This window comes from Alligator sinensis, unplaced genomic scaffold (assembly GCF_000455745.1).
Source record: "Alligator sinensis unplaced genomic scaffold, ASM45574v1 scaffold388_1, whole genome shotgun sequence".
NCBI lineage: Eukaryota > Metazoa > Chordata > Crocodylia > Alligatoridae > Alligator > Alligator sinensis.
Window position 1 is genome coordinate 577,476 of NW_005842394.1, and position 10,648 is coordinate 588,123.

General features: G+C 42.9%; 1 protein-coding gene across 3 annotated transcripts in view; it reads right to left on the reverse strand.

Annotated features, from left to right (window-relative positions):
- CDK5RAP2 (CDK5 regulatory subunit associated protein 2) overlaps positions 1-10,648 on the reverse strand; it is a 110,669-nt gene that overhangs the window by 65,665 nt on the left and 34,356 nt on the right. For all 3 annotated transcript variants that reach the window (XM_006029711.3, XM_025211238.1, XM_006029709.3), the window contains one exon: positions 1,599-1,696. In XM_006029711.3, coding sequence (XP_006029773.1) covers positions 1,599-1,696 — 98 coding nt within the window. The remainder of the gene's footprint in view (positions 1-1,598; positions 1,697-10,648) is intronic.

Genomic DNA, 10,648 nt, shown 5'->3' on the forward strand with positions numbered 1-10,648 from the left:
AAGCCTAAGCATCTAACTTCATTTCTCTGAAGCATCCTGCTGGGACCAGGTGTCTAATTTTTAGGTGTTGCAAATTTGTAAGATGAAAGCACCTAGGGGGCTCTCTGGATCTCACCCTTAGGCTCCTCTGAATATTATATGCTACGAGACTTGCCTAACGTTATAGAGCAAGTCTACAGTAGAACCAAAAATAGTCCCCAGATATCACAGCTTTGAGGCTTATGCTGGTGCCATTAACCAATATTTCTCTAACACTCATATTTCATTTTATAGGAGTGTTTACAAAGCCCATCTACCTGACCTAGGTGACCTTAACCTAAACAGCTCTACTTGTATTTTTAACTTAATATAACCCACCATAAATTCACCTGCCCCTTAAGCACTTCCTCATCCTAACAGGGTGTGTACAGACATTTGGGGAAGGGGAGGAGGAGGCACTAGGGGGAGGTTAAATCGTATTAAAAATAGCCACCTGATCTAACTTAGTGCCTAGTGCAGACTTTACACTTAGATCCCTAGTTAGAGCCATCTATGTGCAAACTGTACAGAAGCTCCAGGAAGGTTAGATCAGTCTATAAATGGCTGACCCAATCTAAGTTAACCTTACCTTAGAGGTAGTTCAACTTAGACTGGGTTGGCCATTTTTTAAGCCGATCTAAATTTCCTGAACTTATGTTCAGTTCCCAGCATATCCCCAGGGCTGGGAAAACTGAACCACTGGCTGTAGTCTCAGAGCTGAGCTTTTCCTACCCGCCCGCCTGGCAACAGGCTATTTTTAGCCCCCCAGTACCTCATCCCTTCCCCTAAGCTGCTCCCGCTGCCAGTTTTATCAGCATTCGCCAATGCTGGGAGCCAAGGAAGTAAGTCCTGCTGGGAGGAATGGTTTGCTGGGGAGAGGGGGGCGGGGAAGTCAGACGACTAAAAATAGCCCCTAGTCCTGCCCCACCATGGACCCCACAAGCTTCTCTGATCCTGCCAAACCCTCCCAGGCTCCAGCAACCTCCTGAAGTCCCTGCCTGCTCCCTTGATGCCCCTGTGAACACTACCTACCCCACCAATCCCTCCCACAGACCCCACCTGCCCCCGAATACCTCCAAGCCCTCCCATAGACCCAGCCTATCCCCCAATCCCTCCTGTGGACCCCAGTTGCTCCGCTTATCCCTGCAGACCCTGCCTATGCCCCAGATTTTTTTTATGAACTCCTAGATTCCCCACTGAGCCTGCTTGCCCCCCGGCCAAATCCTCCAACCTCCCCCACTATCCCCCATCCCAACTTACCTTAGATCAAGTGCCTATTTTTAACTCAATCTAACCTTGCCCTAATCTCCCTGAATGTCTGTATGCAGCCACAGTTACAATTCCCTTTCATTTCAAATGCTTGGAGGAAAATAAAGCCTTCACACAGTCCTGAAAAATTATCAGATTTGGGTTGTTTTTAAAATATGCTCACTCATTTTTAAAGAAGATAAATCTGGGCCGGTTTAGGCCGAAGCACCACTCTACTAATTCACACTTGAATTGTGCCATCTTACACAGGTTTTGAATTTTAGTGATTTTGACCCTTTGGCCTTTTTAAGGCAAGAAGATACAATATTTACCTGTCTGAATCTTTCAGGGCCTTCACTAGAGTAGAATAAATATGCTGCTCTTTTCTTAAAGCAAGAATCAGCTCTTCATATTCAGATTCCTTTTTCACCTGAATTAAAAAATAAAAAAAAACGGGTTTTTTGGGTTCACACAAATTTCAGATTCTAGGTACACAGCTGTATTTGTAAACAAGTGTTCCACAGGAGATAATTACATCAGTCTCTGCCTTTAAGAAAAAGTGAAAGAATAATTAGTGATTACAAGTGCAGGACTTGCAGAGTGAGACTGCCTATCACTAAATACAGAGTGGCGTATGGAAGCCATTCATGCTATTTAAAAGCAGCTGTTATTAAAGGAGGCTAATAGTGCTCTGTTATTTACCTGCCATAAAAGAGTCACATCTCTAAGCAGTGGTTCATCATTTTTATCACAGTATAAAAAGTAAGCTCTTTTCCCCAATGTCCTTACTTCCAAAAGTTTACAAATTAACAGCCCAAGGAATGATCTGGCAGACAGGTATTTGAGGGGTTTTATGCTCCAAGTGAAGACTTCAGAACATTGCTCCAAAAGCACTCTCTGTATTTTGGATAAAATTAACTTTCTATTTGCAGGGGTTCCAGCAACAAACTGTACTATTACCACAGGAAAGGGATGGTATAAGGCTGACAAACAGCTGATGAATGTGTCAGATATATGCATTCATTGAGTCAACTTTCTCAGTAATCAGTTTGGTCAAAATGAGTCAGCCAGGGAAAGAAAAGTATTTATCTGCAATCCTTGCTCTCCAAAGGTATATTGTTACAATACATGTGCATGCTGGGTCTATGTCCCCAGTACATGACTGTCAGAAGTTTCTACGATTTTTAATCTCTAAGACAGAGGCTCAGCCAACCCCCTTCTGCAGGTGGCAGAGTTACTTAGATTTAAGTCAACATTTGCCTGCAGTGGCCACATAAAAGTATTTGAGTGATTAGCATGTGCAAACCAGAATATAACAGGAGTGGTTACAGGATACCTCTTGGCAAATTCTGATTTATTATTGGCAAGCACTGTACTTTCCATGCCTGTTTAGGGAGAGTAATAAGTCTTACTGCCTCTTATCATCAGTTTCTTTTTCTGACCCAGAGGTGGAAAAAAATATGTATCCCCAGTTCCTAGGGGAAATTCAGTGTGGATCTAGGATGGCAACATACCTCTAGAGAACAAGACTTAAAGGTAATTCTATTTTCTCCATATTAGATCCTCAAGATTGGAAACTAAGTTCTCCAGAGATACTGTATCATTAGTGAACAGATCATTAACAGAGAAGAAACCTACACCCGTGAGTTTCAAGCAGCTGTTAGTATTCCAATTGCAATCCCAAAGCAGAGTAACGCAACAAAAACTCAGCTACAGTAGAACCTCGTTAATTCACACTAATGATGCAAAGACTCATTGTTAATTTGAAAAATTCAGCAATCTGCAAAGTAAACAATACAAGAAAAAAGACAACTGCAATTTACTTTTAATTATTTATGCTGATACTTCAAATAAGCTGGTAAAATGTACTATACAATATCTTGTAAAAGCAATGAAGTTTTGATCAAATTAGCCCTCATTAGAGGAATCTGCTTATCCATCCTTGCTGACAAGACAGGAAAGGTCACCTCGCTGTTGATAAAAAGGTGAGAAGAGCTGGAAAAGAATCACCCCTTTGCGTGTGTTTGTTCTATCGCCTACAATAATGGTACCAGATGCAGGTCTTTGGGCACTACTGAAAAATTATTTTATGACAGAATGACAAAATATTCAGATAAGGTAGCTCTTCTTAAAGAGACATCCTATAGTTAATAAGGTAAGTAGACAGGTGTAGCAAAGGTGGTATCTCAACCAAAATTGAGGATTCTAAACTAAAAAAAAGGCAAACGTATACTTACAAGTAGGGGTGCATCGACAGAGATTTTTTGGGCTGATACCAATGGCCAATTTTTAAGGAGCCATATCCACTGATACCGATATGCACCCAGGCAGATTCGAGAGCAACGCCTGGCTGGTAAGTCTGTTGTGGGGAAAGAGGCAAGGGGGGAGGGAAGGGGCACGGGGGGAACAGATCGAGGACCCTGTGGTGAAGGAGGGACTGCGCAGCTGCGGCGGAGCACAGGAAGGAGCTGCAAGCGGCTCGTCAGGGGAGGGAGGCAGAGGGTGTTGGTGGCCCCTGCTGCTGTACGCACCCCGGGAGCACACGGTGGGGGGTGCCCCCAGATCTGCATGAGGCGAGGGCAGGCTGCTGCTGCAGGCCGGGGCAGTGCTGGGCTCCTCCCGGCATGGGGCTGGGCCAGGCTGCACTCAGGGTGTGGGGCAGCAGCGCTGGGAGGGAGGTTATGGGAGGGGGCTGCAGCCATACCAAAATTCACCATAGCCCCCACTCCCAGCCCCAAGTGCAGCCCAGTCCAGCCCCCTGCTGGGAAGAGCCCACTGCTGCCCCAGCCCCCTTCTCCAGCCTGCAGCAGCAACGTGCCCACCCCCACCATGCCCTCCCAGGGTGCATGCAGGGACAGGAGCCACCCTCCCTCCATGCCCCCAAAACAAGTTACTCGCAGCTCCGTCTTGTGCCCCGGGCGTCCCAGCTGGGCAGCGCCTACCCCTGCCCCAGCCCCACTCCCTTCACCACTGGGGCCTCAATCTGTCCCCCACCATGCACCTTCTCTCACAACACACTTACCAGCCAGACCTGGTTGCTCTCCACGCTGCTGGGCTGCACTCCTGGCCACCTGCATGCTGCACTGTGGCTGCACACATGCACAGGGTACTTATCAGCGACATTATCAGCCACATCAGCCAAAAAAAGCCAATCGATGATAATGTCAATTTTCCTTGTATCAGTGCCAATCTGATACGGGACAGATGTATCAGTGTACCTCTACTTACAATATATATTTAAATATCTATAACAAAACATCCTGTAAATCATGTAGGCCAGTTTAATTTGGATAACTGTTCTGCATGCGTCTTACTCCTGAATTGACATCAATCCAGGATAATAAACAAACCCAGGGTATGTACAGACATTCACTGCACCTGATCTACAGTCACACCGCTTGGTTTACTTATTTACTTACTGTCCCGGGGTGGGGAGGTTCAGGGGGCTGAAAATAGCCCACTCAGTGTTGGGGGAAGAATAGGAAGAACACAGCCCCAGGGCTAGGGGCGGCTAGGGGCACCTGTAGTCCAAACTACTGTGGACATACCGGGCTAACACCGTCCTGATCTAACTTAGTTCTCCTCCTCAAGTGAACTAATTTAAATTGGGCTGACCACTTTTTGCCTGATTTAACCTTCCTGAATAGCTGCACAGTTTGGCACATAGACTGACCTAAGCCTAGTTTGATCAAAATAAGTATAATGTCTGCACGTACCCACAGTGATCAGACAATATTCAGACCATCATTCGAAAAGAAAAACTTAATTGCTGAAACAGTGCAGGAGGTAACTTGAATGAATATTCAGAAACCTTAACCTGCTCTAGGTAAATGTCTAAAAAGGATAATCTTGATTACGGTGGATGGCCAAAAAATCTACAGAATTTTGATACATCTAGATAAATATTTAGGGCCTTTTACACATCAGATTCTGTTAACACACAAGGGAAGGTTTTGCTGGATAGCATATGGAGGGAAGAGAATATTCTTCACTGAATAATCCCTCTCTGCTATCACAACAATTCAAAAGGGAAAGTATCTGTGTTTGGAAGCTTCCTCACTCCATTGACTGAGGACTTTCCAACCAAAAATAAAAACTATTGTGACAACTGAGCTGTACAAATATGTGGGTAGTTCAAAGGAAAGGTTCATTAACTTAGTAGGAATCATCCTTGTTATTGACAGATTTCAAAAGAATAAAGGAATACAAAGCACAAGCCAGAGGGAAACTAAAATCTAGAAGACAGGTAAATTACTAACACAAAGTACTAGTAAAAAGACTTTTCATAGGTTGTGCAGATTTTTCTTGAAAACATAAAGAAGTACCATAACAGATGAACCAGTCCAAGTCCAAAGAATTCTCAGGTAAGACTCAAATTTCTTAAGGTTAGTCCAGGACCCTTTATTCCCAGAGTGAACATTACATATGACCTATGATTAGGCATTTAAAAAGGGGATGAAGTCTCATTCAAGCAGTCCTAATCCCAAAATAATCCTGCGTATCCATTACCAGGTACCTACAGGTTTCTTCAGACATTCTTATTGCCAGGCAATGGTAACGGGGTGACACACACATATTCATTTGGTATCAGTATGTTGTGTCAAAATCTGTGTATAACATTGTTGATTTCAGAAATTCCTGCCAAATCTTCCTTTCCTGAATTACTGGAGGGCAAGGACTATTCTGAGATACTTTTTCTTATACCTAAATATCTTGTGAGCAAAAGTTAGAACAATGAGCAGTTTCATCTGACCCCTAAATTCAACTAGCTAGCTAGAAGTTACTTGAAACTATGCAAAATCGTAAAGAAATGCTTTACTCTTACAGTATTTCTGAAAATCAACAAGGATGAAGAAACAAACAAGAACCATCATCTCTTTTTTGTGTATTATTACTGTCACTCCTATATAAGGTGTAGGAGTAAATTATTCTGATCAACTTCCCACAGGTTTACGAAGAATAAGGCAGAGATGTAGCCTACATAGACTGTAATGCTGTGGGAGTTAATGAAACATTAAACCTCTTGACATACAGTGTTAGGGAAAATGTGTTAGAGGAAATAACTGCTAGACATATAGGCTAGTCTTGTAGTGAAAGTTTTATATTCCAATATAAGGAGGCAACTTAATCTGTTACGGTCTGAATCTAAGTCTGAAATTCTACTGCTAAATAGACGAGCTAGCGGACTTGGAATGTTATTTCCACCTTAAGCTTTCTTAAATGGCAAGTGATGGAAGGAAAGGGGGTATAGTTCTTACTGGGTAAATCAGCAGCATAATTGCATCTGATTTGCTCATGCATGCAAGCTGTTTTCAACAATGTCCATGGCAGGGGGTCGGACTAGATGATCTGCACAGGTCCCTTCCGACCCTAGAAACTATGAAACTATGTCTGGGCCATCTGAAAATCTCTGTAGGTTTTAGGCTGAATCTGACTGGAGGCTAGAACCTAGACTTTCCTTTAGTCCCAAAATGACACGGCATCACCGGTGTTTGGTTGCTTCTTCCAAAATTGCACTGAACTAAGAGTTCTCCCATAAATAGTCAGAAGCCCCTACAAATGAGACTGCTAAATGTCACTGAGCCATGTATCTAAAAAAAGAAAGGTAGTCCCTACTGATGACTTTTCTTGGGATCTCTCTCTTCCACAGTTGAAGATACTATAAAATGATGGCTTTAAGCATAGCCCGCTCTTGCTGCTCTGCAAAAGAGGAGTAGATTACAAATACATATCAGAGGCGCTACTTCACTGGACAAACTCCTTTGAGCAGAGATTTCTGGAAGCATGTGAATGGTATACTGCAGGGTGTCAAACTCTTGAAGGCCATCGGGCTGCCCACAGGCCGGGTCGGGCTCACAGACCTGTCACCTACAGGATCCAGAATGTCTTGTACTGGCCTTCACGTCACTTGTCACGTGCACACCAGACAAGTCTCGCATGCTGCACATGGGGCTGATTCAAGACACGCATGTACCACCGTGGGCCTCATTTAGCCTGCAGGCCAGATCTTTGACACCTCTGTATAATGCATCGGTTATGCTCATTTCAATCATAGGCAGGGTAATGAACGATGAGCAAACAGCTCATTCTAGGTGTGCGGATGGCAAGGACATCGACCTCAAAAAGATGGCAGTTTTCGGAAATGATGTCAGCTCATCTAAAACAGGGACCAAGTTAATCCTCTGGACACATGTTCCCGCATCAGTTTCAACAAGAATGAAGCAATGACTGCAAGATACAGATTGCAACTTAGTAGCATGCAGGTAAAAAAAGTCAACTGTATCACTTCAGCAGCTGTGGATATTCTGCATCAGCTTCAACAGTTGAAAAACATCTGCAGTACTGCAAGGGTTTAGGTTGTAGCCGTGTTGGTCTAAGGACATAGGCAGACAAGGTTCCTTGGGTGAATTTGATATCTTTTATTAGACCAACCCAAATAGTTGGAGAAAAGTTATTAAGCAAGCTTTCGGGTTCAAAAACCCTTCGTCAGGCTAAGGAAGTTTCAGCAGTTGGTGTGTGCTCTTCCTGGATGGAAGTACTGCAGTACTGCAACACATGCATCAGTCTCCATTCTCAGGAAACGTATCAAATGCAATGCTCTGGCTACATCAATATCTTTGGTGCACTGACTAGAATTCTGACTGCAACAAATTAAACATCACAATCGTATGCACACAGTATACTTCAATTCCCTGATCATATGGTATTAACTCCCGAAATATTGGAGTAATTATAATAAAAGGCAAACAATGTGCTGATGATACAGGAATTGCAATGTGTTTTGTGTCTGCAGAGACACCAGATTTACCTTGGAGTGTATCAGCTAACTGGATTTCTTATTTCAGCATCAAACACTGTATAAGGTTGCTCACCTCCTTGGAAAGGTACATTATTACAGAAAGGTTACACTGTAATAACTAGAACTTCATACAAAATCAATTTAGAGCCATAACAAATGCCACTAAGTTCCTGGAGCATGTGCATTATGTCAGTCAGCCTAAAGGACACAATAGGGCCCAGAATACAACTTAAAGACTGAGTAAGAGTGGGATCTCTAAACTTTGTTGCTTTTCTTGGTACTAAAGTAAACTGCAGAAGGTCTGAACAACTCAGCTAAAATACATTTGTGTGATAAACACCCCCACTAAAAAGCTTGTTTGGAGCGAGTAATGGAGAAGGGTGTTATTAAGCATAGAAATAACAAGTTTTCTAAATTACAAGGCAGTCCACTGCACTTCTGCATTTACTAGTTGTAAAGCTCACAATGCCTCCTCCTGAGACTACGCAGATATCAGAATAATCTAGCAGTCGCATGACTAACCCTAATTACCAGTGCTCATGCTTGCTCTCTCTAGCCCACTACTGTAGTTTGAAAATCCAAACTTCAACTAGAAAATGTTTTGTATTTATTTCCCCCACCCTAGCCAGTGCACCTGTAACAATGCCTCAGATGTTGGTTGCTTTTAAAATTTATCTTCATATGAAAAAAAGTAAAAAGGTAATTGAAACAGAAGATTCAGCACCTCCTGGTTCAGTTTCTTAAACCTGAAAGCAGCAGGTAACTAGAGGAAAAGGTTTGGCTTCTTTCCTTTTGGGTGATGAGGTTCCAGCTGCGCATTTGCCGAGTTGGCCTCTTTGGTGACATTCCAGTGCTGTACCAAGCCAGCCAATCAGAACGTAGCTTTAGGTAATCAGTGTCCAAAGACTTATTATTAACATGCCACTATGGGATCCTACAGGGTACGAGGATGGTGGTTGAGCGGAGAGGACAATGAGTTGTGATTAAGTATTGTTCTCAGTCACTGAGCGAGCCAGCACAAGAGAATGGATTGTGATTATAAATTAGGGGTGGGTTATTGCTATGCATGGCTCCACTTGCCACTGTTCTCATTTCAGGCTGTACACTTAGAACGGGAGGAAGGTGAAGAAAGGGCGGTTAGTTTTTCGTCTTCATTAATCCTATGTGATTTGCCACTCCTGTAGCATCTCACTTTTTCATAATGGTAGGAGCTATGTGAATACACTCTAGTTGATTTCATTTGATGACTTTCTTTTGGAGCCAGCTGAAGAGGCAAACCCTCTTTAACTAATCATTTACAGGTTTTACTTCCTCTGCATGTAAGTTGGGAGCATCCTATATCAGTTACATAGCCAACAGTGATGTTTCTTCAGCTGTGTGGGTACTAATCATCCAGTCTGTATCAATCCATGCTTATATGCCCCTGTTTCATTTCCTGCTGGGTTTGCCCAGTGCAAATAGCAGTGTCATGTGCAAAGCAAATGAATTCAATGATTGCCTACACAGCAGAGTAAGTCTCTGTTCACAGAATGGCTCAAAATGTGGCTTAAAATTTATTACTTATAATATTTCCTTTGCCACCAAAGGCCTCCCGCAACATTGTTTTAGTGTCTTTGATTGGTTTCCTCAATGACTGATAGAGACTGAAAAAAGCAAGGCAACTACTACTTTATTATTTGGAAACAGTGTGCATTTCCTGCTCCATTTTGATACCCTTTGAGATATCAAACAAAAGGAAAGAGAAATAAAATGTAACATACATCTTCAGGTTTAGTCTATTTAACAAAAAAGATCCATTGATAAAACAGGGCACCTCTACATGTGTTATTAATGCACGCGGCTTGCTGGCAGCTGCCCCACAAGTGGGACAACTGCCAGTGAGCCCCCAGATGAGTGGGGAAGCAGAGAGCTCACCAGTCCTGGTGCTGCTCAGGGAGCCGGGAGTTGAGCAACACCAGGACCAGGGACAGAGAATTCCCCCCTTCCTCTGTGGCCCCCTTCTGGTGTGGCTGACCAGGAGCAAATCTGCTCCCAGTCAGCATCAACACAAATGCTACTGCAAAGCAACTAGTGTGCAGCTAATCTAGTAGCTGCACTTACACGTACTAACTAATTTAGTGCACAGTAAATGCCACGCACGTGTAGATGGTGACACTTAACTGTGCAGTAGATTAGTCTAGTGCACAGAAAAGAATCTCATATAGATGAACCCACAGCAAGTTACATATCTCAAAAACAAGTACAAATGTGCAGCTTGTGTTGCTTGGTTAGCTGGCTTCTGCTTTATTGCTGGTACCAAAGTACTGTAAATTGTAACGTATGATAACTTTGTGTTTTGAACTTGGGTTTCTCTTGAGGTTTAATTCTTTTTTTATTTATACTGTCATATTAAGATGACACCCATGTTATCCACCAATACTCATGCTTCAATACTAATTTCTCCTTTTCTTTTGCCTTAGTACAAATTTCTCTTCAGTGCAACTCCTTTTTTATTTCTACCTCCATCTCTTCTGAAACCAGCTACACAAAAACTTCTGTGCTTTTGTCCCATCCTCTGACTCTACCGTGTATTTTCTCTCTTTC